At 52.8% G+C, this 26,351-nt stretch overlaps 1 protein-coding gene and 1 long non-coding RNA gene across 4 annotated transcripts in view; one reads left to right on the top strand and one right to left on the bottom strand.

The window, feature by feature from the left end:
• The window catches only part of LOC106978713 (ATP-binding cassette sub-family A member 17-like), a 76,014-nt gene extending 50,056 nt beyond the window's left edge, over nucleotides 1–25,958 (top strand). Inside the window, 15 exon segments of the mRNA XM_053213004.1 lie at nucleotides 842–1,004; nucleotides 2,778–3,081; nucleotides 4,737–5,010; nucleotides 5,182–5,386; nucleotides 7,177–7,396; nucleotides 12,407–12,565; nucleotides 15,100–15,278; nucleotides 15,872–15,997; nucleotides 16,792–16,986; nucleotides 23,174–23,199; nucleotides 23,201–23,359; nucleotides 24,384–24,554; nucleotides 24,825–25,015; nucleotides 25,156–25,229; nucleotides 25,740–25,958. Coding sequence (XP_053068979.1) covers nucleotides 842–1,004; nucleotides 2,778–3,081; nucleotides 4,737–5,010; nucleotides 5,182–5,386; nucleotides 7,177–7,396; nucleotides 12,407–12,565; nucleotides 15,100–15,278; nucleotides 15,872–15,997; nucleotides 16,792–16,986; nucleotides 23,174–23,199; nucleotides 23,201–23,359; nucleotides 24,384–24,554; nucleotides 24,825–25,015; nucleotides 25,156–25,229; nucleotides 25,740–25,943 — 2,650 coding nt within the window. The 3' untranslated portion in view covers nucleotides 25,944–25,958.
• LOC128313585 (uncharacterized) overlaps nucleotides 1–26,351 on the bottom strand; it is a 32,383-nt gene that overhangs the window by 3,718 nt on the left and 2,314 nt on the right. Inside the window, exons 3-7 of one of the 3 annotated variants that reach the window (XR_008294491.1) lie at nucleotides 26,062–26,245; nucleotides 25,242–25,395; nucleotides 22,916–23,290; nucleotides 21,961–22,198; nucleotides 12,039–12,119 (exon numbers count right to left, since the gene is read on the bottom strand). This is a non-coding gene — a long non-coding RNA (uncharacterized LOC128313585). The remainder of the gene's footprint in view (nucleotides 1–12,038; nucleotides 12,120–21,960; nucleotides 22,199–22,915; nucleotides 23,291–25,241; nucleotides 25,396–26,061; nucleotides 26,246–26,351) is intronic. The other 2 variants (XR_008294489.1, XR_008294490.1) reach the window with 2 other exon arrangements.

A 26,351-nucleotide genomic window follows, 5' to 3' on the forward strand; every position in this document is an offset into this window, starting at 1 on the left:
CTCAGGACCTATTTAAGAACTTTCTGTGGGCTCCTGGGGGGCTCAGTTGGTTAAGCATCCGACTACGGCTCTGGTCATGATCCCACCGTTTGCGAGTTCAAGCCCCATGTTGGGTTCTGGGCTGACAGCTCAGAGCCTGGAGCCTGCTTCAGATTCTGTGTCTCCCTCTCTCTCTCTGCCCCTCCCCGGCTTGCACTCTGTCTCTCTCTCTGTCTCTCTCTCTCTGTCAAAAATAAATAAATATTTTTTAAAAATTAAAAAAAAACTTTCTAGTCAAAATATGCTTGCTAGCAGTATATCATCTGGGTGCAGCTCCTTTTTCCTCAATATTCTTTAATTAATTAATTAATTAATTAATTAATTAATTATTTTAGAGAGTGAGCACGCACTAGCAGGGGAGGGACAGAGGAAGGAGGGAGGAAGGGGGAGAGAGAGAGAGAATCCCAAGCAGGCTACACACTGTCAGCTCAGAGCCTCGATGCGGGGCTCAAACCCATGAAACTGCGAGATCATGACCTGAGCCAAAATGAAGAGTCAGATGTTCAACCAACTGAGCCACCCAGGTGCCCCAAGAGAGAGAGTATCTCAAGCAGGCCCCACACACGCTCAGCATGGAGCCTGATGCAGGGCTCGATCCCACAACCCTGGGATCATGAGCTGAGCTGAAATCAAGAGCTGGAGGCTCAAGCAATTGAGCACCCAGGCGCCCCTGCCCTCGTTATTCTTGTCCTAACTTCTTTCTTTTCTTTCAAATTTTACATGACGTTGTCTCTTTAAATCCAAACAAAATGAAGCGACATGTGATTTTGCAAATTTGCGTTTCTGTTTCCGTTTGGCTGAGGGTGAACAAGCTGACAGATTCCAGCACAGAAATCCAAACCCTCAAGATTCCCTCCATCCAGTGTCACCACCTGATCGGCGGGCTTCCCGTCAACAGGATCAAACGTACTCACTCAAGGGTCTTCTCCATACCGTCCGGCCTGCCAATCCATCACAACACTGGGGTGAGCAAATATCTCACATGCATGCCAGGGGGCAGATTTGGGGTGAACTCTTAGAATCATCCTGTTCTTTGGTCAAGAAGTCCAGGTCACCCACCCTTTGCCAGGGGCTTGAGGAGAAATGTGTAGATCTTAGGCACAAAAGAGGCCCGGCCAGGTTCCCACAAGGCCATGCTGTCAGCTCTAGTTCAGAGACAATGCACTATTGTTTCCTGGCCACGATTAACTCAGTGGAAGAAAGTACCAGAAAAGGACACAGTAAAAGGTCTTGGCCCTTCCTCTTACCAAAAAGAAGAAAGAATAAAAGCACTGAATCTACCAGCCAAAAAAAGCATATTTAATCTTCCCGTTTTCATATTTCACTGTGAAACAGATCACATATCACACCTGGAGTTGAAGACATATCTATTTTAGTGTTTTATTTTATTATTTTTGAGGGAGGGAGAGGTGGAGGGAAGGGCAGAGGATCCGAAGCAGGCTCTGTGCTGAGATCAGAGAGCCCGACACGGGGCTCAAACTCACCAACTATGAGATCATGACCTGAGCTAAAGTCAGATACTTAACCAACCAAGTCACCCAGGCGCCCCACGATTTTTTTAAAACATCCTTATGAACTATATGGATAACCTGTAATGTTCTTTTGTTATCGGAAAAAAAAAAGGATATTGATACGCACCTTACAAAATGGTCTCGATTTCGCCACCTACAAGGTATGACTGTAAAATAGTGAGACTGGTTTTCATGGGTTAGGGAAGAGATTGACTGCACTGTTCCACAATCTTGAATCATGTATAAAGGGGGCCTCTGAGTTGGAAAGGGTCTCAGGGCCACGTAGGCCAGCCGCCTGTCCTGTCCAGGAGGCTCCTCTCCAGCCCCCAGCAAGAGGTTAATCTGGGCTCTGCTGGGCCAAGCTTTGCTTCTGGAAACCTCCCAGGAGGTAATTCTCAGGGCACAACCTCGAACAAGTTGAGAGTAGCATCTTTTGACGAATGCTTTGGGTGGACGTGGCCTTCGTGTCCAAGGCGGGAGATTTCAGAGATGCTTGGTAGAGTCTCAAGGATTTGTCGGTATTTGGGGCCAGAAACTTAAGAATGCCTGACTCAAACCTGACCACCAAGCCTCTCCCCACAAAGGCTCTGGGTGGATGAGTCACACACAACGAACACCGGCCCTGAGGCTCGAGGGCCCCGTCTGCCCCAGCTCCTGCAGCACCAGCGAGAAGCCGAGCGTGAGCTCATGGCGCTGACCTCCGGAGCCTCCCACCCCAGGCCCAACTTTATGTCTTTGACCTCAGTGCACATGACCGCATCCTTTACACTGACTGCCCGTGCCACAAGGGCCACACTGTGCACGGGTCCTGCGTATTTACCTGCGGGATATGTTACTAAAAGTGGAATTTCTAGCCTAAAGACTACATGCGTATTAGATTGTATTCATCCAGGTCATCTGTTTTCTACAAAAGTTGTGCCAAATGAAGACCTCAGCACTGGCATTCCACATCCTCACCAACTTAAAGTTTCTGATAATGTGGCGGGTTGAAAAAAAAAAATTGTATCATGCTTACATCTGCTATCTGTTCAGGCTACTACTCTTCCAGAGCTTTCCAATCTGTGACTTCCTTTTCTGCCATTAAATGTGAATCAAGTCATCAGGTCAAAGCAAATTTTGAACATCATCAAAGCATTAGACCCAATACGAGACTGCGGCCGGGGGGAGGCTAGCTCCTCTGTGTGGCCGTGTTAATGGTGTGTCCCCCCCCCCTTTTTTTTATCGCAGTTCATCCTCATCTGCCAACAGTTCTATGCCATGCTCCTGAAAAGGGTCCTGTACTCTTGGCGCAACTGGTTGTTGATGCTCACGGTACAGGTCCTGGTGCCCCTGCTGATCACCACCTTCAGCCTCACCATCTTCAACTTGGAAACGAACACGGGCAGCGTGCCACTGGAACTGACCCTGAGAACGTATGGCCGAACCGTCGTCCCGTTCTATATTTCTCCCAATTCCAGGCTGGGTCCTCGGCTTTCACAGTATTTTACAGACATGCTTCTGGCGGAGGAACAGATCCCTCTGGAGACCCGGAGTAAGTCTGAGGCCCAGGAGAGCAGCGCGTGCTCTGGGGGCCGTGGTAGGGGGTGCGCCCTGAAGTCAGGTGAACAGCCAGACGTCTCAGAAGATCTCTTGGCCGCCAGATGACAGGAAAGGGAGAGGGTGCCTGGAAATGCAGCCAGGCTGTGTCTTTCTGGGGATGGCGGCATGTCCAAAACTGAAACGGACAATTATCTGCTGTTTGATGTGTCCCGAGAGGGGATTTACACTTCGATGGAGGGAGTTTGGTGACAGACATAGAGATCACTGAGCAAGTGTGAAAAGGGAGGACATGAACTCAGGAGGGCAGGGGAAGATCGTATGAAAAAGGAGACCTACCATAACAGAGCACTTGATTGTGCCTTGACTTAACCAACTTTCTGATGTATTCCAGGGGAGGGGAGAGGAGGGCAGCCCTTAGGGGGTGGGGTGGGGTAAGGAACAAAGTCCCCGCTTCCAGGATGGGACGTCCAGAGGTAAATGTGCTTCAGCGATCCAGAGAAACGCCAGCTGAGCGGCTGGAGAGTCTGGTTGCCTCGGGCGAGCGGGCACTGGGGACAACGAAGGGCAGGCCAGGGCCCTGCTGTTTCTCATCCCGAGTCTTGCAGGATTATCTGGTTTGAAAAGTTAGATGCACGCGTTCTCTTGGAAAGAAAGAAAATGTTGAGGTGTTCACATTTTTAAATGAAGAGATCAAATGCAGAACACGGTGGAGCAAAATGGCGGGATCACAGCGCCCTACGTCTCCAAGCCTCGGTTTCTTGGTGGGGAAGACGGGGAGAAGGATAAGGCTCGCCTCCTCCCTCCCGCCCAGGGGCGCACACAGGGCCCGCGGAGTGAGCGTGCTGCCTGAGCGCGTTACTCCTGCTGCTGCTGCTGTGAAGGAGGGTCCTTTTCAGCACCCACGACCCCAGAGGTCTAGGTGTGCGTATATTTCCGTGGTGCTGTGTACCGAGAGTACCAGGAAGAACGGCGGTACCACTGGCCCATAGTGAGCCCCTTGCCCAGAGGTCCTGGAGAGGGTGACCACAGCTGCAGTGTGTAGGGACCATCCCGCTGTGGGATCACGGGGACACAGGTCGACCTCGGATGGGGAGAGACAGGCTGCGGAGTAAGAGCCTGAGATGTGAGCAGGGGTGGACCCCGCAGCAAGCAGGGGGTAAGCGGAGAACGTTCCAAACCCGGGGCGGCGGGGGCTGGGGGGAGCACCTGTCAGCACGGGGCACGGCAGGTCCTCGGGTGTGGCCAGACCTTGAAGGCGCCAGTGGAGTTTGGATGGAGACTGGGCGCTGCGGGCCAGGTGGGCCGTGAGGGTCACTTTGTGGTTCGGGGAGGGGAGGTGCAGTGCGACCGCGTGTGTCCTTCCACGTAGATGGGAGCGACTGGAAGAAGCACGGGGCTTCTTGGGGCCACACCATCCAGGCAAAGAGTCACCTGAAAAAAAATGACTAGACGTTTTTCCTCCCCTGCCCCCCCACGGCTTCAGTCAGTGAAAGGGACGTTTTGTGGAGGCCCGGGCGCGCGACGGAGGGGCCAGCTGCGTCCAGAGGAGCCCGCTTTCCTGGGGGGCGGGGCGGGTGGTGAGGCGCTCAGGGGGCGCGGGGCCGGGGTCCAGGGCGTGAGGCTCCGGGGCGCCCGGCTCTGTTGCAGGCTCGGTGGAGGACCTCCTCCTGGACAAGGCAGAGGAGGAGCCCGAGGGCTTTGATTTCAAATACGTCGTGGCTGCTTCCTTTGAAGACCAGGGGAACCACACGACAGTGACGGCGCTGTGCAACAACCAGGCGTACCACTCCCCTGCCGTGGCGCTGGCGCTCGTGGACAACTTCCTCTTCAAGCTGCTCTCCGGGGCCACGGCTTCCATCACGGCGTCCAACCACCCTCAACCTAAGTCGGCCCTGGAGGCCTCGGAGGACATCTTGTACAAGTGAGTGTGACCGTCCCGCCCCAGGAAAGCCTTCCCGCGCATGCCGCGTCCCCTTGGCCACCTATTCTTTCTCATCCGCTTCTCGCCGGGATTACAACCGTCACTGTGAAAGACGGCTGGTGTGAGCAGTTGTGCTCACACGGCTTCCTCTCCCCTCGTGTCCTTTCGCAGCAGCCCTAAAGGATACTACCTTGTTATCAACTTGCTTTTCGGAATAGCTTTCCTGTCCAGCTCCTTTGCCATCTTGACGGTCAAAGAGAGATCCACAAAGGCCAAGCACATCCAGTTCGTCAGTGGTGTTTATGTGGCCACCTTCTGGCTCTCCGCTCTGCTGTGGGACCTCATCACTTCCCTGGTCCCCAGTCTGCTGCTGCTGGTGAGGGCCACGTGGTTCAGGGACCCTCCCCCGCACGTCCCGGCGGGAGCGGGGGCAGGGGGCTTGCCTTCGGGACCCTGCAAAGAAGTGTAGTCTGGCAGCCCACCCAGGGTGTGACTCATCACTCACTCTCGATAAAAGGTCCCAGCAGACGGGCCTCCTCTAGGGTCTCCAATCTGCCGCATCCCCATAACTGTTGCCACGAGCTCCTAACAGGTCGTGCGTCGGGGACGTGTGTTCACAGCCCAGAAACAGTTCACCAGGGCACTGACAGGTGCAACCGGTGGATCGTGACTGCACTGTGCAGCTTGCGATCCCCTGGCACTCTGGGTGGGGTGGGTCACGTCCCCCTTTAATTGGCCTGTGCTTCATAACTGTCACGGAGCCCCTGACCTCGTGGTGCCGACTTCCAGGGGCAGGGCCAGTGTCTGCACTGTCTGATGAGTAAATACAGGGAGCACCTGAGCAGTACTGCTAACATCTTACATTTTGGTTTTTTTCCTTTTCTTTATTTTTTAAATTTGCATCCAAGTTACTTAGCATATAGTGCAACAATGATTTCACGAGTAGATTCCTTAGTGCCCCTTCCCCATTTAGCCCATCCCCCCTCCCACACCCCCTCCAGCAACCCTCCGTTTGTTCTCCATATTAATGAGTCTCTTCTGTTTTGTCCCCCTCCCTGTTTTCATATTCTTTTTGTTTCCCTTCCCCTATGTTCATCTGTTTTGTCTCTGAAAGTCCTCATAGGAGTGAAGTCCCATGATATTTGTCTTTCTCTAATTTCGCTTAGCGTAATACCCTCCAGTTCCATCCACGTAGCTGCAAATGGCAACATTTCATTCTTTTTGATTGCCGAGTAATACTCCATTGTATGTATACACCACATCTTCCTTATCCACTCATCCATTGATGGACATTTGGGCTCTTTCCATACTTCGGCTATTGTCAATAGTGCTATCAACATTGGGGTGCACGTGTCCCTTCGAAACAGCACACCTGTATCCCCTGCATAAATACCTAGTAGTGCCATTGCTAGGTCGAAGGGTAGTTCTATTTTTAATTTTTGAGGAACCTCCATACTGTTTTCCAGTGTGGCTGCACCAGCTTGCATTCCCTCCAACAATGCAAAAGAGATCCTCTGTCTCCGCACCCTCGCCACCATCTGTTGTCGCCTGAGTTGTTGACGTTAGCCATTCTGACAGGTGTGAGGTGGTATCTCATTGTGGTTTTGATTTGTATTTCCTTGATGATGAGTGATGTAGAACATTTTTTCATGCGCCGGTTGGCCATCTGGATGTCTTCTTTAGAAAAGTGTCTATTCATGTCTTACGCCCATTTCTTCACGGGATTATTTGTTTTTTGGGTGTTGAGTTTGATAAGGTCTCTATAGGTTTTAGACACTAACCCTTTATCTGATACGTCGTTTGCAAATATCTTTTCCCATTTTGTTGTTTGGCTTTTAGTTTTGCTGATTGTTTCCTTTGCACATCTTATTTTTTTAATATTTTATACATACACACATATATTTTTTTCTTGAAAGAAAGAGAGTGAGCAAGGGAGGGGCAGAGAGAGGGAGAGACAATCCCAAGCAGGCTCCACGCTGTCAGCACAAAGCCCGATATGGGGCTCAAACTCACAAACCGTGAGATCATGACCTGAGCCGAAATCAAGTGTCAGACCCTTAATCAACTGAGCCACCCAGGCACCCCACTAACACCTTATTTTTTAAGCGGGGATCACCGTACCCTTTCTCTAATCCTTAGAATCGAACCCTCCCCCTCTTTCCCAAGGTGGTGTTTCTGTACCACGAGGAAGAAGCCTTCACACACCAGGAAAACGTCCAGGCCATCATTCTGGTGCTAATGCTCTACAACTGGGCGAGCATCCCCTTGGTGTATCTGAGCAGCTTCTGTTTTCGCAACGAAGGGAGTGCTTTTGTCAAGCTCCTGGTCATGCTCACCTTCCTGAGCATCGGCCCCTTCATTCTCATCTCAGTCATGGAGGACAAAGGTGAGGGCCGTTGTCCCTGCGTATCTCACAGGGTCTGCTTCCTCCTGTCACAGCCACAGAAGCTGTGTCCCCAGACGGGAGGCTGCTCTGAGCAGCTGTCTTGTGAAGAGTCCCAAACTGTGTCCCAATGTCCCCAGCACGTATCTCCGGGAGTGCAGATAAACACGGTGGCTATGTTCGTCCAGGGGGCTGTGCTCAGCAAGAGAAAGGGAGAGAGGAGCCTTGCCCACACCTGCAGCAGGGCGGACCGGTGGGTCTCGGACCCCACTGACAGGACAGATCCCCGTGACAGAGTCAGGAGAACGGCGGCCTCTGAGTCAGGGGGAGGGTGGATTGACTCAACGGAGACGGCGGGGAACCTTCTGGAAATGCTCTGCATCTTGAGTGAGGTGTTGGTTGCGTGGGCATAAGTATTTGTTGAAATTCATCAAACTGTCCACTTAGAATCATGCATTTCATCGAAACAAATTATTCCTCAGGTTTAAAAAAAAAATTTAACGTTTAGATATTTTTGAGAGGGAGAGACAGAGTGTGAGCAGGGGGAGGGGCAGAGACAGAGGGAAACACAGAATCCGAAGCAGCTCCAGGCTCTGAGCTGTCAACACAGACACGGGGCTTGAACCCATGAACCGCGAGATCATGACCTGAGCCGAAGTTGGACGCTTAACCGTCTGGCGCCCCAATTATTCCTCAGTTTTAAAACAGGTGGTAAGTAAATCAATAAGCCGAGGTTGGGAGAAGCCTGCTTGGTGAGTGTGTAATCAGGGTGAAAGCAGCTGGGGAATGAGCCGTCACTCACAGCGCACACCTTGACGTTGACATCTTTGCGTTTGGGCTGAATCTCTACATTGGGGTTTCTACCCCGATTCTCTGTGTCATTTACTCTGATGGCAACTACTTCCTTTAAGGTGACTTTCTGTGGTTGTGTCTGCTTAAAAATGTGTGAACAGCTCCCTCTGTCTTCATCTTAGGGGCCTCCCTGTGTCTTAGAGGACTGGCCATGTGCGTATTTCCAGCTACCTAGAGCTTGTTTTACTGGTCTAACTGGCCGTGTTTTGCAGCACCCATGCTATTTGCAAACCACCTGTGGAGTTTCGGAAATTATTTTCATCCGAGATCAGAAGAGGGACAGCATTTTGACTTTATGATTGAAATAGAACAAAAGCGTGCTGCAGACGGAGGAAAGGGGATAGCAAAGCATATCGTGAGGGAACCCTAAGCTCGCAATTCTCTGCGTTAGTGTGCGCCTAGATTCACAGATCAGTCCGGGCAGTCACCCTGAGCAACGCTGCCCTAAGCCTCCAGAAAGGACCTAGGGATCTGTCCCTTTCTCCTCTCCTCAGCCGCGCAGCCCCACCCCAGAGAGACAAGCAGCTCCAAGTCACTGAGGGGCCCTGATGGGGACAGAGCTTTCACCGAGAGTGACCAGGACGGGGTGCAGGGATCTCTGGACATTCTCTCTGGATCCCTCGACCTTTCTGGGATCCATTTCTTCTCGGATTGCTTCCTGCCATGTCTTCTCTCCCCTCCTACACAGCAACAAGGACCGAGACCATTCTGCCGCTTAGCGGGAGGCACCCTCCAACTTAAAAGTCATCGGGGAAGGAGGCTGGGACAGGACAAGAACTCCACTTCTGGTCTGGGGGAAAGAACGCCCATCCCTACCCCTGAGAAGGGACACCATTAGAGAGACCAGACCCTGGCCACCATACACCCGCCCTGGGGGCTCCTGCTGTCACCACGGCAGCCCACACAGACAAGAGTATAAAGCTAAATCTGAGCTCCCTGTCCTGAGACTCTACTTGAATGACAGCAAAGGAAATGAAAGTGTATGAATTTGTGCTGAAGCAGCAGCCAAAGGACATTTGGAGGGAAAATGGCTGAAAGGACCTAACTGAGCACCGCAGAAGCCCGGAGAAGCCTGGGAGTAAAGGTAGCGCAGAGAATGGTCTGTGGCACCTCCACTGTCCCTGCTCCCATATCCCCAGCGGGAAGCACAGGACACACAGTCACCCCGGAAGGCGGAGACCCGCGTCTTGACAAACTGAACCTGCTTGCCAAAGAGACCTACACATTCAGACTGGTCCCTGCCTGGTTGCCCAGAATGTCGCCCAGCCCCCAGGCACAAAGCTAGCAACTCGCCTCCCGGCACCTCTGGTTTCTGTGGACAGATAGGCAGGGGCCGCCGAACACTTGAGGATGGCAGCCACAGAAAAGACGAAGACCAAAAATGAAATACAGGGGCAGGGAAATGCAGGAAACAAATCAACCATTTCGGAAAAGACTGCATCTATTAAACAGCAGACTTCCAGGGCACCTGGGTGGCTCAGTGGGTTAAGCGTCTGACTCAGCTCAGGTCATGATTTTGCCGCTTGTGAATTCAGGCCCCGTGTCGGGCTCAGTGCTGATAGCTCGGAGCCTGGAGCCTGCTTCGGATCCTGTGTCTCCCTCTCTCTCTGCCCCTCCCCTACTCGCTCGTGCGCGTGGGCGCACACTCTCTCGCTCTCTCTCGCTCTCTCAGAAATAATTAAACATTTAAAAAAAACCAGCAGATTTCCATGAGGAAGAAAAACTCTGAGGGCAAGAAAGAACTGATTGCCAACGTAAACATATAGCAGAAGGGTTGGAAGACGGTCTTTCGACCTCCCAGAGAGTAGAGCAAAAAGACAGGAGGAAAACCAGGAAGGTGCGAGCGAAGGCAGGTGCCGTGAGAGAGTCCAGGAGATGCCACGCTGCGAACGGAGAAGCGTTCCACAACAAGAGGGTGGGCTTAAGGAACTCACTAAAGAAAGAAGCAAGAAGATTTCCCAGAGTTGGAAACAAACCAAGCTCAACGGAAGGGATCCATCAAACATCCAAAACTGAAGAAGGAAAGAGCACCCATGCCTTAAATCCAGATGCCTCCTAGCGGACAAGTTCTAAGCTCCATTCACCGGTCTCAACCAAGCAGAAGGACAGAATCAAGGCACGTTCAGACACAGCCGGGAGAAACGTGACCCACTGTGTCTCGTTCTTGGAAAGCTAGCGGAAAGATACAGGCCAGCAAGGTGAAAGGGCAAAGCAGGACAGAAGGTACAGGACACGGAAAGGAGTGGGTTCAGCCCCAGAGTGCAGCGGAGAAGAGTCGCCTTCGGGTGGGGGGCAAGATACGGAGGATGGTTCGCGACCACGTGCTTGGGCTTTAAGCAGCTTTGGGGTAGGATCCAGAAAGAAGAAAGGGAAGTAAGCAGGAGCCATGAATATCTGCTTCTTCAGTTAGATGCATTGCTTGTGGATGTTTTCTCCGATTCTGGTTAGGGTGAGCTGGGGGGAAGGGGGTGTCCCCGCTCAGCTTCCAACCACGCCCCGCTCAGGGCCCGGAGACACCACCAGGCTGTTGGTTCCTAGGCCGCTCGCAAACCTTGTGTGTGTAGTGGCTAAGCCTTCCCATCGACCCCACCCACGACCCCACCCACGCGGGGGCTGCAAGGCCGGGGTTCAGGCAGCTATCCCCTCCCCCTCCCCCTCCGCCTCCAGGCTAGATTTCCAAATTTAAAATTCTAAAGAGAGAAAGTTAGGAGGCCATGGTCCTCTGCGCATCCCTCCCAGTCACTCTGCCACCTTCCTAGCTGTCCTGCCAGGTTACCATCTCAGGTGCAGCTCAAGCCTGGTCACCGGAGCCATAACCCTTGGGCCTCGGGTACCCACACCTTGGCGAGCATAGAAGGGTGGCCCTAAACTCTGCTTCCTGCCCCTTGTGTGGGCCATGTCTCAGCGGCCAGCACACATTGGTTGAGTCGCCTCGTATCCAAGTTCAACTCATCATGCACCCCAGTGGCCGCCCCCCACCCCCGGCAAGAATTTCACGGATTGATACCCAAAAGCGGTAAGGCTCTAAACACAAGTCCTGAGAGTATAGTTTCTTTCCTCTCGTATAATTGGCTCAGCCTCTCCCCAGGCCATCTGCAAGTCACGTGTCCCTGGGCTCCCCCGAATTCCCCGTGGGTCTGGAGCCACAAAGTGTGACATGAGAGCCCCAACCCCCGCCCCTCGGTTCCTCCTTTCTGTTGGTGACACTGTGCTGGGGCTGCACGTTGCAGGGCGAGGTGGGGCGGGGACTGGGGGGATGGTGGCGGGACTCAGGGGCGTGTGTGAACTATCAACACGGTCCAGTACCGGACCATGCCTCGTGCATGCACCACACATCCGTCCTCTTGTAATAAGCTTAGGTGTAGAATATTGCTTTTACAGAACACGTTTGTTTATTTGTTGTAAATAAACATTTAATATTTTTTAAATGTAGCTCAATTTCTTTACAACCTCGTTCGGTATTCCGTTTTTTTAACGTAACACAAATCCAAAAATTGGTTTCTCTTAACCTCTAAGGGGCCCCAGTTTCTGCATATTTACTTCACAACCAGTCAATTGGCTCACCTTGCCTTCATTTCTTACTCTGGTTGATTCTTGTGGCCTTTCCAGGTACGTGGCAACGTACAGCATCGCAAATGATGGTTTTGTCTCCACCAACTATATAGGCGGGTCCCGAGTCTTGTTATCCGTTTGTACCATGACGTTCAGACAACCTCACAGCGGGCCCACCAGACCCTGCGGTCAGGCCCCGGCTCCCCTGTAAACCATGTCTCCCTCCGGCCTCTAAACTCACCCCTTCTGCAGATGCGTTTCACGAGGCAGCTGAGCTCTTGCTGGGTTTCCCAAAATTCACACCAAGCATTTTGGCACACGTCTGCAGGAACAGATGGAGTGGGGGTGAAACGCAGGCTCAAGAAGCATTGCAGAAGACAACTGTTCACGGCGTGGGGGCTGAGTGACCGCAGAGGGGGAACCAGGTCTCTGGTCTGGGGCCGGGCGTGACAGCGCGGTGATAGATAACAGATACAGATACAGATAACAGATACAGACATCAGATCCTTGGCGTAGATAGACAGGCAGCTAGCTCGGAGAGACGCGTGCTAGGGGACATGCCCTCTTCCTTGCTGCGAGGAGAGTTACTATTTTCTGTCACCCTCACAGACCAAGGCCGCACCAGGGTCTCGGAGTCGTTGGATCATGCCTTCCTAATGCTCCCCGGCCACTGCCTGGGAATGGCTCTCTTCAACTTATACTACAACTACGGACTCCAGAAGTTATGCAAAACCAGGAACCTGAGCCAGTCTGAGTGTAATAAATTTTGTGAGTATCGCAAATGGAGATCCGCCCTCCTACAGGATACAAGTCAGCGGGTCTGGGCATATTCACAAGGCTGTACAAGGAACACCACGATCCCAGTTCGAGAACATTTCCATCTCACCAAAAAGAAACGCCCTCCATTCACACTCCTTCCCCATTCCCTTCTCCCCATAGCCCCTGGCAGCCACAAAATCTACTTTCTGTCTCTGTGGATCTGCCTCTTGTGGACATTTCATATAAATGGAATCACACAGTACGTGGTCCTTTATGTGTGCCTCCTTCCACTCGGAGTAATATTTGCAAGGTTCACGTCCGTTGTAGCAGGTATTAGTACCTTGTTCCCTTTTTGCGGCTGAATACTATCCCATTGTGTGAAGGGACCACAATTCGTTCGTGTATTCATCCGGTGATGGACATGTGGGCTGTTTCCACTTTTTGGCAGTTATGAATAGTGCTGCCGCGAACATCCACGTTCCAGCTTTCGCGTGGACGTGTTTTCAGTTCCCTGGAGTCCCTACCTACGAGCGAATATGTGGCTTAGCTCTTTGAGGAGCCACCAAACTGCTTTCCGTGGTGGCTGAGCCCATTTTACATTTTTGCCAGCGATATAAGACAGGTCCAATTTGTCCACATGCTCTCCAACACCTTGCAAAATTATCTATTTTTTTCAATTGTGGCAAAATGTATATAAAGTTCACCATTTTGTCCGTTTGTGAGCATAAGTTCAGCGGCATGAAGCACAGTCACACTGTTGAGCAGCAATTGCTACCGTCCGTCTCCAGAACTTTTTAAGTTTCATTTATTTATTTTGAGAGAGAGAGAGAGAGAGAGAGAGAGAGAGAGAGTCCCAAGCAGACCCTGCTCTGTCATTGCAGAGCCCAACACGGGGCTCGAACTCACAAACGAAGAGATCATGAGCTGAGCTGAAATCAAGAGTCGGACGCTCAGCCCGCTGAGCCGCCCAGGCACCCCTGTCTCTTTTTTCACCCTGCACAACCGAAACTGTCCCCATGAAATTCTGATGCCCCCTCCTGCGGCCACCATTTCACTTTCTAACTCTGTGAATTCAACTACCCTAGGTACCTCCTATGAAACAGCTTAATTTCTTACTTCCTTTCATGTGTATTCCAGAGCTATCTTCTTTGTGGTCACCACCCACCCTTCAGTTCTGACGTTGCATTTTGAGTTTGCGCGAGCTTAACTTCCATAACACAAAAACTGCTCCTATACCACCCGTACCCACTCCCTTTCAGTGACTGTGTGTTTTGTATCCAGAATCATGGAGTGGTCATTGTTTTTATGCAGTTTCTTCAGTGGTGTAGAAAACCACAAGCGGGGTTACAAAGCCGACTTGCAATAATGCTGGTTCTTATCACTGTCCCTGTGTTTACCATCGCCAGACATCTTTATTATTTTGATCTCTGCATCCTGATACGGCCGATGTCCATTACGCATTATTAAATGAAACTAGTGAGTTGGAGAAAATAATGCATGGTATCACTCCATTTATATTGTAAAAGATCGTATCTCGAAAGGGTAGAAGGATTAAACAAAACTATCACAACAGTTTGGGTGAGCGGAGAAGTAACTTTATTCTCTCCCTCGTCCATGTTCCTTTTCCCCAGGGTGTATTTACAGCATAATTTTAAAATACACACATTTAGGGGCTCCTGGGTGGCTCAGTCGGTTAAGTGTCCGACTTCAGCTCAGGTCATGATCTCACAGTCCATAAGTTCGAGCCCCACATAGGGCTCTGTGCTGACAACTCAGAGCCTGGAGCCCACTTCGGATTCTGTGTCTCCCTTTCTCTGACCCTCCCCCGTTCATGCTGTCTCTCTGTCTCAAGAATAAACATTAAAAAAAAATTTTTAAATAAAATACACATATTTAAAAGAAAAATCTTAAAGCAGATCAGATTAAAAAGAGGGGAATAGAGGGGGCACCTGGGTGGCTCAGTTGGTTAAGCATCAGACTTCAGCTCAGGTCATGATCTTGTGGTTCGTGAGTTCGAGCCCCACGTCGGGTTCTGGGCTGACAGCTCAGAGCCTGGAGCCTGCTTCGGGTTCTGTGTCTCCCTCTCCCTCTGCCCCTCTCCTGCTCACGATCTGTCTCTCTCTCTCTCTCAAAAATAAATATTTAAAAAATTAAAAAGAAAATATTTTCTAAGAATCAAAAAAAAAAGAGGGGAATAGAGGCTCTCAAATGTTTTTACGTGACTGGTTGCTTGAAGCTGTAGGGGACTGAAGACAGATCAAAGAACCAAACGCATAAATATCTTGCATTTCAAACAGCTGTCACGTGGACAGGGTGAGGTCCTTGATTTTACTGCATTATTTGCACAGATGATGGGTTGTCGCAAGAAAAGCAAAGTGTAGTTCATGTTTACCATCTGCCGGGATGTGGTGACAGCACTGGTGACGCACATGTGGCATTTCAATGGTACTTGCTCTGGTAGAAATTTGTCCACTATAGGTAGAAGGTGAGGAAAAGCCGGGAAACCACCCAAAGTTTGGTAACACCTGCTTTTTCCCCGTTAGTAGAGGGATACACGGTCCAGGAGAGCGTCTACGCCTGGGAGTCCCTCGGGATGGGGAAGTACTTGGCAGCCCTTGCCATCTTGGGGTCTGTGTACCTCATCCTGCTTTTCCTCATTGAAACCAATGTCTTGCGGGAATTGAAAGCCAGGTTTTCTGACCTCACTGGGAAGCAAGAATCGGTGAGTGGGTCAGAGAATGACTCTCGAAGCACGGGTGAACGGGCTGGCTCACGGCCTCCTGTTTGTGGTCGGGAGTGGCCTTGACTCTCAGCATCTGACGAGAGACCGTAATCCACCCCCAGGGCAGAGGGGGTGACAGCCAGTGCCGGGGACCCCGTGGCTCTGGAGGGACAGGGAGGGGGGAGGGATGGCTTGGCTCCTGTGACGCTGGTCAGCCGAGCAGAAGCAAAACCAGTCCCCTTTCCGGAACGCCTCTTCCCCACGTTCCTCCAGGAGCCTGATAGGAGAAAGGTCTGTTCTGTCAGCTCTTGGTCTGAGAATCTTCCAGAGGCAAAAGTCCCACAAGGACTTTAGAAACTCTAGAAAATGGACTTGTGCCTTCACATCCCCAGGCTTCAAGTCTTTGAATTTTCCTCAAAAGGAAAAGCCACGTGGAATTTCCACGTCCACCATACCCTGGCCACACGGCTGTGAGCTTGGTCCGGAATACCCACATTGGCCCCGGGGGAAGGGGCGGTGGGGTGTGCGTGAGGCCTCCGCCTCCCGCCCTCGCAGAAGCGCTCACCCTTCCCACCCTTGTCTGGGGAAAGCAGGTAACGTGGCAGAAGGTAATGTCCGTGCCCAGAGACCAAGATGTGCAAGAGGAGGCAAAAATGGTCCAGACTTCTTTGAAAAAGCTGTGTGAGGAAAACCCACTTGTTCTTAAAGACGTGTCAAAGGTAACATCAGACGTGCCCCAAAGGCAAAGAATCCCAAAGGTGAAGACCATTCTTCGGGTGGCCCTTTGATAAGGAAGCTGCTGCCTGGGCGGGGGAGGGGCCCTGTCTGCTAGCTCCAGCCGCCAAGGACTGAGACAGACTGGCAGGGGCGCGTCCTCTGTGAATGAACCGCATCCGAGTTTGTTTGCACCCAGAGTGCCCAAAGACAGGCGTTAGCACCTCAGCCCTCCGTCGCATCGTTGGGGGTCCCCTGTAGGACAGGGGGGCCTAGCGTGGGAGGGCACCGGAGCCCCAAACCCCAGGAAGCCTCAAGGTTGGACAGGACTGGCTGACCCTCTCCAGGATCTAGAAGGCAGTTTGCAGGGGAGCCCGTGTTGGGGGAAGTGTCAGACAGCTCAGAGCAAACCTGGTTAGTCTGCCCCAGAGCTCCAGCCAGAATTTTACCAAGAGACCCTTCAAACATCCAGGAACTTGGTAGCTTTGTAGTCACCGGTGGCCAAAACAAACCAACAAACCAACAACACAGGCAACATCGAAGGGGTTATGCTTTAAGGACAGAAGGGAAGAGGCTTATCCTGGAGAACTAGGCTCTCCGGGTTCGCAGGGGAAAAAGGAGAGCAGACTTCCCTCACCCTGCCAGGAGGGAAGGCAAGGCCAAGCCTGGCACACACCAGCCCCTGGGCCCGGAGGGCAGCCGGGACCTGCCCCAGAATGGAGGTGACAAGCACAGGGGAGGCTCCGGGCTGCTGATCCCCGGACTCCTTACCGAGTGCCTTCTGTCTTGGGCACATCAGGTCTACGTCAGGAAGGTGCCCCTGCTGGCCGTGAACAAGGTGTCCTTCGCTGTCCAGGCAGAGGAGTGCTTTGGCCTTCTTGGTGTCAACGGAGCTGGGAAAACGTCCATCTTCAAAATGCTGACCGGGGAAGAGCCCATCACCTCTGGGGACGCCTTTATCAGGGGCCTCAGCATCAGCTCTCACCTCAGGAAGGTAGGGTGTGACCGGGACGGGGTAGCTGTGTCGGAGGAGGGACCGGAAAGTGCACCTGGGGGTGTGACGCAGGGGTGCACCTGGTCTCAGAAGACCCCCGTGGATCAGGTTTATACGTGCCTCCCAGCCCCACGGCCCCCCTTAGACCTCTTCTCTGAGCTCCCTATCTCTGGTGTCGACTGCTCACAGCCCTCCACATCCCTCCCAAACGGCCCCGCGTCCACCCAGCCTTCTGGCCGCTCCCCTGCACACACCAAGGCCACTCCAGACTTGCGGCCGCTCCCCTGCGCGTGTGAGGCCACTCCAACCTCCCGGCTGGCCTTTCCTGCCTTTTGCGGGGCATCTCATAATGTGGACTGTCCCCCCTGAGAGCTGCAGCCTTCCCCTCTCCTCTGGCTCTTCCCACCATGACCCTTCTTTCCCAGACTCCTCAGGGCTGCAACACCAGCCCTCTGTACTTCTTGCTCCATACTCGCCGCCCCTGCCTGACTTGGTCGTTACCCCACCCCCACCCCCCTGTCTTTGGCCTCCCCCGTAGCCACCACAGCCCTGTGCATCAGACCTGCACACGCATGCCTCCTAGTCGGCCTTACTCAGACGTCTCCCAGTTTAAACCCAAACTTACATGATGAGCCCCTCGAACCCGATCCTCTTCTCAGAGTCCCCACCTCAACTACCAGCACCAATTCAACAATGGCCTGGACGTGCTAACAACTGTGCTGGGCCCAGGACTCTCAGTGGCCAGGAGCTCTGGTCACGACAGTGAGTCCCCACCATGCAGGGAGCAGAGAGGAACACGGCAGTAGCTGGCGGTGGAAGGCGGAGGAAGAGACCAACCGGCGGCAGCATAGTTGAACCTGCACTCCACAGCACCAGCCACCGTGTCACCGGGAAGTTCTTCCAATCAGCTGCAGTGTCCGTGACCAAGACCGTGTTCAGAGAGAGAGCAGAAGTGCCCACACAGGCACGTTCAAGAATGTGTATTGCCCGGTACAGAGCCTGGCCAGACAACCGCAGCCAACATAAGCCTCTCACGGCTGTGAAACATTTACTGCTCATTTTATCTTTTTTTACATTGTAAAAATTACGGGTCAGGCTTCTGGCAACAGCAAAGTACATATCTCTGACCGCCTTCCTGGTGATAACTAGAAAAACAGGACCAAATTCTGAAAACACCTCCAGGGGGCTGAAAAGATGGCAAAGACTGAGCTAGGAGGGAAGAGGGGAGAGGCCCAGGGAGGCAACCAGGTCCGGCCTGGACGGCTGGGAGCTGAGTGCCGCTCTTGGCGCCGAAGTGACAGGCACTGAGTTCCGGGCGAGCACATCCTTTCTTAGAGGGTGGACCCCCAAGGCTGCACCCTGCTGTAGACATGAGCTACATGTAGACAAGCTCATCCAAGGATCGCACAAAGGCCTGGCCTGGTCTCAGTCCCCGAAATGGGGCTGACGGAACCCTGAACCGCCAGTGCTCCCAGACGCCTGTTGGAGGCAAATGTCCATCTTCTCTGGGAGGAAATGCTATCACTGTGGCTTCAAACGATTTCCAGAAACAGTTATCCAAAGCATTGCTTGGTGAGCAATAAAAAATAAGCAGGTCCGCGTACAAGACAAAATCCCGCCTCCGAAGGATATTACAGAGTGAAGCCTGGAGAGTCAAAGGGCAGACGCTATCCAGGAGAAGGCAAGGAACATGACACACAGTGGAGACAGCCCAAGGGACCCTCCTCCTGGGATTCACACCCTCGAGCAGCCCCTCCCGCGCTGGGCCAAGGGTGGGTCTATGCAACCAGCAACACGGTGGAGAAGAGATGGGGTGTCAGCCCCAAGACTGGCTGAGAGGAGAGCCCACAGCTTCCGTCTGGAATGCGCCCCTTCCCTCACATCCCTCAGGCTGCTGGAAGCTGACTGCCACATCATGAGGATGCTCACAGGGCCCTGTGGAGGGAACGGCCCCAGGGTCCGGAGGCCTGCCCATCGCTACCAGAGGGAGCTCGGAGGCAGATCCCCCAGGCTTCAGGTGACATAGGCCCGGCAGAGAGCCTAAAGGCCGCCTCATGAGAGACCCTGTCCAGAACCACCCAGCCAAGCTGCCCCCAGATTCACGATCTGACCTGCAGAAACCACCAAATAACTAACAAACTACAGCTACGTTTTGGAGTAATGTGTTTTACAGCCATATGTAATAATCTGATACAGAGGGTGCGGTGAAAAGGTTTAATGTATGTGTAACTGAAGTCTCAGATGGAAAGGACACAAATATGAGGCAAAGTGGGACTTGAAAACTTAATGTCTATAACATTCCCAAGTTTATGAAAGACATCAAATTATAAATAAGTAAATCCCTATGAATCCTAAGCAGGAGAAATTAAAAGAAATAAATCCCTAGGAACATGATCATAAAACTGCTGAACCACAAACACAGGAGGACCCACTTTGGAAGGAGCAACACTTAGGCCAGCAGATGACTTCTCAACAGAAACGAAAGAGGCCAAAAGACGACAGAATGTCACCCTACAAATGACACAAGTGCTAACGACGAGCCCAGAATGATACATGCAGTCAAGCCATGCTGTAAAAAGAAGGTCAGAAGACGTTTCCAGATAAGCAAAAACTGACAGAACTGATCACCGGTGTATGTGCACCAAATAATGATAATAAATGAGAGCCACCTTTACCCAGAGGGAAAATCATCCCTGAAGGAAGCTCAAAGTCATGCAGAAAGGATTGAAGAGTGATTTAAAGAAAGGGGGGGGGGGGAGAAACATATGAGTTTTGATTAAACAAAGCTATAACAATAGTTTCTCGTGAGGTTTAAAATACATACAAATATTAATGGGCTGCCTGGGTGGCTCGGTCAGTTAAGTGTCCGACTTCGGCTCAGGTCATGATCTCATGGTTCGTGAGTTCGAGCCCCACATTGGGCTCTGTGCTGACAGTTCAGAGCCCGGAGCCTGTTTCAGATTCTGTCTCTGTCTCTCTCTCTCTCTCTCTGCTCCTCCCCGAGCACAAGAATGGGGGCCAGGAATAAGCCACAGAGGGGGACTGTAGGGAAATGAAAACAATAATGTGACCGACGATGAGAAGTGATGGAGAAAGAGGAACACAGAATACGAGAATACGTGGAACACTCAGCCCTGAAAAAGTGGGCAGACCGACATCCAAATACATCAGTAAGTATGTTAAATACAAAGGGACTGAAGGCCCCAAGGAAAACATGATCCAGGAAGATACTCAAACGATGAAACACAAAGTCGACACACGAGCCAGAAACTCCACCCGGAGGCATGAACCACGGAGAAATGGAAACCTACATCCACATAAAAACCTGCAGGTGGATGTTCACAGTAGCATTTTTCACAGGAACCAAAAGGTCCATCAGTGGATCCACAGATACACAACACGTGATCCACGCGTACGATGCAACAACGTTCAGCCACGTAAAGGGATGAAATGCTGACGCGCGTGCCACAGCCTGAAAGACACGATGCTCACCGGAAGAAGCCAATTAGAAAAGGCCACATATCAGGGGCACCTGGCTGGCTCAGTCGGTGGAGCCTGTGCCTCTTAATCTCAGCGTCATGAGTTTGAGCCCCATGTTGGGGGCAGAGACTACTCAAGTTAAAAAAAAATGTTAAGGGGGCACCTGGGTGACTCAGTCTGACTTCGGCTCAGATCATGATCTCACGGTTTATGAGTTTGGGCCCCACATCGGGCTCTGTGCTGACAGCTCGGAGCCTGCAGCCTGTTTCGGATTCTGTGTCTCCCTCTCTCTCTGCCCCTCCCCAACTCACGCTCTGTCTTTCTCTCAAAAATAAACATAAAAACATAAAATATATATACATATTACAAAATAAAATAAAATAAAATAAATAAAATAAATAAAATAAAATAAAATAAAATAAAAATACAACACAACACAGCACATCTGCCCGGAAATCGGATTCCAGTCCTCCCAGAGCCCATCTGCACATCCCCTCCTGGCTGTCTATGTGACCTCACCATTAGAAACGTGGAATTTAAATCTAGTTACGCCTGCACCTCCGTTCCTGCGCTTCCCACCAGGAACCCCACACGGATCCCTCTCGGCAGCAAACTCCTTGCTCTTCCCCCTTTGTGAGCCTTCTGCTTGCCACCCTTGATCTGGACAAGTACTTTCAAGCATTCTTTTCGTTTGCTAAAATATATTTTTGGCAGGATGTGCTGGTGTTCCAAGCATCAGCTGTGACTCCCGAGAGTCCATCTGCATTTCTGTGAGACCTGCTCACTGCCCCAGAATTATCTGGCTCCAATGAGGGGTCGTCCTCGGTCCACAGCACCACCGAGTGCCGAGTGGGGCTCCATGAGCACCCAGCCGAGCCGTGGAGACAGCAGGTTACTGCCAAGTCAGGTGTGTAAGAAACACCACACTCCTTCCTCTTCTCTAAGATCACATCACATTCTCAAGCCTTCTACCCCCAAACTGTTTCAAGAGATAGAAAACCTGTACAGACCAAAACCTGTAGAGACCTGAAACGAAGGTCAAAGATCTGCCCCTTCTTGGACAGGACCAGCCACCACTGAGCAGATCATGTCCCTGTAGCAGAAGCCCTGCAGAAGCTTGGGAGAGAAGCCGGGGCACTGCCCAGCTCGGGAGCTGGTAAAACCAGGCAAGGACAGTATCTAAAACAAGCCACGGACCAGTTTCACGAAAAACATAAACACCCTAAATTACTGATGTAAATCCAGCAGTTGAGAAAATAAAAATTATGATCAAGTCAGGTTTGCTCTAGAAACATGAGTAAGGCTCCAGAGCAAAAAACCCACCAACAGAAATCACTACCTTAGTAGATCAAAGCGGGGGAAAGAACCATTTATCAACAGATGCTGAAAAAGCACTTGACAGGAACCCCGTCCCACACATGATCATAGACAATTTTCAGCAAACTAGAAATAGAAGAAACGGCAGGTAAAGATCACCCAAAGAAGGCAACCTACCAGAAATCTTCATGTCTCATAGTGAGATGCTCGAAGCCTCTTCTGTCAAGTCCGTGTTTCCTCCCGGCACTTTGCTCCTGCCCGGTGGCATCTGTCTTCAGGGGGAGCCCTGCCCTCGGTTGTGGGATGTCCTGGCACGTTGTCCCCTAGTTCACTCCATCCAGGCGGTTTTCAGGTCTGCACCCGGTCAGAGCTGCTCACCCTGCCCCAGACGGTGGTGTCCAGAGCAGTCTGGCACCTTTAGCGGGAAGACAGGAAGGACAGCATTGGGTGTTTTTCAAAAATGGCTCCCTACTGTCTTCGTCTAGTACTCCAGGGGAGCACCTGACCATGGGCGCAAACCAGGGTAGCTCACCCCAAGTTTATAAAGGCAGAACCTTGGAAATAACTGACATGTGCCTGATTTTTTTTTATAAACAGCTAAATAAAATCTAGAAACCTTCCCCTAATGGCTAAGTAGCAGTTAAACTGAGTTGGGGTAGGACGGCATTTCTTGACTGAGAAAGATCTTTCACGTATAATGTTGAGGAACACGTGGGTGGCTCAGTCAGTTGAGCGTCTGACCTCAGCCCAGGTCATGATCTCACAGTTCGTGGGTTCAAACCCTGCGTCAGCACGGAGCCTGCTTGGATCCTCTATCACCCTCTCTCTCCCTGTCCCTCCCCTGCTTGCACTCTCTCTTGCTCTCCCTCAAAAACAAACATGAAAGAAAAAAGACATAATGTTGAGTTAGAAAAGTAACTTGCAAAATGGTAGACATGGGATGATACATTTGGCAAAAACAATACGCGATTGGTCCTCTGCGGAGAGCACACATCCGTGAAATGTCTCGTGGTGCACACCACCCCGACCACGCCAGGCTCTGGTAGTCTTCACGTGAATATAAAGAAAACCTAGTTGTAGCTTATATGTCTAATAAGGGGGGAAAATTAACCATCTTCTACTGACATGATACCTGGAAGGGCACGAGGCAGGCAGGCGCTGAGCACTGAGGTTTCATGCTGGCCAGGCAGAAGGGCCCCTCGTGTGCCCCGTCCACAGACCCCGCCAGCGAGCGCTGCAGCCGGGCACACGTCTGTCTACATGGCAAATGTGGGGATGCACGGGGCAGAGCAGGAGCCGGGGGGGGGGGGGGGGGGCAAGGCCAGGGCAGGCGTCCGGGCCCCCCGTGCACCGGGCGGCTTTCCTTCTGAGGTGCCACCCCCCCCACCAGGTGCGGCAGTGGGTGGGCTACTGTCCCGTTTGACACCCTGCTCAACCACATGACGGGCTGGGAGACGCTGGTCATGTACGCCCGGATCCGGGGCATCCCCGAGCGCCACATTGGCACCTGCGTGGAACAAATTCTTGAGGAGTTACTCATGTACGCCTACACTGACAAACTGGTGAAGACCTACAGGTGAGACCTGGGGCTCCCTCGGTCCCGCCACCTCCACCGGCGAGACGTGCCCGGCTCTCCTCCGTGCAGGGCTAGGGCCATCAGCTCAGGGCAGTCCCTGCCACTGTGTGGATTTGTGGGAGGCGTAAGAATGGACCATGGCCTGGGCTGCCCTGAGGCACCGTTTCCTCTTGGCCCCCTAGCAGGTGGGTGGCTGAGCACAAGCAGATGGCACCTGCCACTTTGCAGAGGGCTTCTGATTTTTGGCAGCCTCCCGTTTCACACATGACCTTATCTTGCTGCGTCTGAGGCATCTGAACTGCGCACGTTTTGCTGACAAGCCCCAGTCTTCCGCTGCCACCCATACTCAGCAACTTGCTTGGCTTAGCGCGCCAGGCAGGGCCACGCCCCCTCCCCTCCGTCCCAGGACCCGCTGGGGTTGTGTGCAGCGCCCCCTGGCGGTTCGCGGCAGTATCCCCCCCCCTCCCCGCCAGGGGCTGTGAAATCAGACTTGCCCAGGGGTCAGGTGACTGTCATCTTTGGCTCTTCCCTCTCTGGTGTTGATTTCAAGCAGCTTTTTGTACTTCCTTGTATTTTTGGTAGATTAAATGAGTCAACATTTGCAAAGTTTAAAACAGCCCCTTGCGCACTGTAAATGCTATGTGTTCACTTAAAAAAAATTACTAAAATGGCCCTCTGCCCTTACTCCCCGAACACTGCAGAGACCCTCAAAGACGACTCATCAAGCATGTGCTCACCACGTGTCCACGTGTCCCTGTGCCCAGGGCAATGGCTTATACACTGAATGGACAGCCAAGTCACAATGCAACCTCACGGGAGGGTGGGGGACTAGGGGACCACACTACTAACGCTCCATGAGAGGCTGGGGAGTACTTTCTGAACTGAAAGGAAAATGCACGCATGTGCGTGTGCCCGCATGAGTGTGTGTGTGTGTGTGTGTGTGTGCACCCACGCATGGGGAGTGTTGGGCTACCCCTGACCGATGTTTGCCTTTCACCCCAACCTTTCCCCACTTTGCCCCCAGTGGTGGCAACAAACGAAAGTTGAGCACTGGCGTCGCCCTAATTGGAGAGCCTTCAGTCATCTTGCTGGACGAGCCATCCACTGGCATGGACCCCGTGGCCCGGCGCCTGCTCTGGGGCACAGTAGCACAAGCCCGCAAGTCTGGCAAGGCCATTGTTCTCACCACCCACAGGTAGAGCCGGGGTCTCTAGAGGTCGATGGAAGAGCTAGGACAAGAGCTGGCTGGGAGGGGCTAGGTGGACAGAAGACCTGCCAGAAGCTGATTCAGAGTCGATGAGGAAAGTCCCCAGGCTTAACCATGTGGGCCACCCTCCGAACACGGGAATCGGGAACAGCTCGATCTGGCCGACAACACCGGCCCGCCCGCCCGCATGAGCTTTTGACGTGGGAGGCAGGCATCGGCGCCCCCGGCCCCGTGTCAGACCTCTGCCCCTCTCCCCAGCATGGAAGAATGTGAGGCCTTGTGCACCCGGCTGGCCATCATGGTGCAGGGCCAGTTCAAGTGCCTGGGCAGCCCACAGCACCTCAAGAGCAAGTTTGGCAGCGGCTACTCCCTGCGGGCCAAGGTCCGGAGCGAGGGGCGGCAGGAGGTCCTGGAGGAGTTCAAGGCGTTTGTGAACCTGACCTTCCCAGGTGTGTCTCCGTGCCTCCTCCCTGCCGAGTCCCGGGCCCGCGACCCCCGGGAGGAGGGCCGTGATTCCAGGGTCCCGGGCAGCTCTCCCCTGGCCCCCACAGCCAGGCCCTCACGGGGACACGGCGTCTCCTTCGTGCAGGCAGCGTCCTGGAGGACGAGCACCAAGGGATGGTCCATTACCACCTGCCCGGGGAGGACCTCAGCTGGGCCAAGGTGAGCACATACCTGGGCATCAGAGGGAGCAAACCTCGGATGTCAAGGGCTTTCTGGGGTGACCTGTTCTCCCTCTGGCATGTAAGTTGCATTCAAAGCTGCCACAGGTTCTCTCCGTCTCCAGGGCAACATTCACATGGATTTCATAGAACATAGGATGTGGGAGCTAGAAGAGACCTCAGAGATCAGCTCCTCCTGCCCCTCACTTCACAGAGAGGGGAGCAGGGCCCGAGAGGGGATGCCACGTGCCCCGGGCCACAGCAAGCCAGAGATCCAATCAGGGCCTCTGCCTTCTGGCACTGTCCCCAGCCAGGGACCCTTCCCTGAGATCTCAGGCAGCTGGACTCCCTAGGACTCACTTCTGGGGAGGTGCTCTGGGGGTAGCTGAAAAAGCGATGGGCCTTTTGGGGGCCTTATCCCACCCCTAGAGATACTCCCTCTTTCCACCCTCTGTTGCCTCCTCCCCTCCCTTGTGCCCATCAGCCACGGCGGCCTCCCTCCTTCCCACAGGTGTTTGACATTCTGGAGCAAGCCAAGAGGAAATTCATGCTGGACGACTATTCTGTCAACCAAGTCTCCCTGGAGGATATTTTCCTGAGCTTCACCTGCCCTATGCCCCCTACCCAAGAGGGAAAGAAACCAGAGCAAGCAAAGCCAGCTCCACCCCCCTCCCAGCCTCCCTCCCCACTTCCCTCAGAACCTGTCTTGCTGTAATAAAGAGTATGCAGCCTGCCATGGGCTGCAAGGGGTACAAAGATAGCTTGTACACCCAGTGAGCTCAGTGCGGGGCCGAGGGTTGGGGGTGGCTCTAGACCAGGTTGGGGCCTCTCACCTTGGAGGCCTGGTGGACGGCCCGGGTGCGTTGCCGTGGGAAAAGATCCTCTTGAGTCCCGCCTGAGTGGCCCGAGGCCTCACTGAGACCTGGCTTATGGAAGCAGCCTCAGGTGACCCCCTGCCATGTCTTCTCAAGGCTCAGTGGCCTGGGGGTGACCACGGTTGTCATGACACTACACCTTCTGCAGGTAAGAGAAGAGAACAGGTTGAGGAGTTTGCCAACCTAACAATTTTCCTTTATTTCGATACTTGGGTTTGTGCAGCTCCATCTGTACTCCGTCCCGGTCC

Source organism: Acinonyx jubatus, chromosome E3, assembly GCF_027475565.1.
Source record: "Acinonyx jubatus isolate Ajub_Pintada_27869175 chromosome E3, VMU_Ajub_asm_v1.0, whole genome shotgun sequence".
Classification (NCBI taxonomy): Eukaryota; Metazoa; Chordata; class Mammalia; order Carnivora; family Felidae; genus Acinonyx; species Acinonyx jubatus.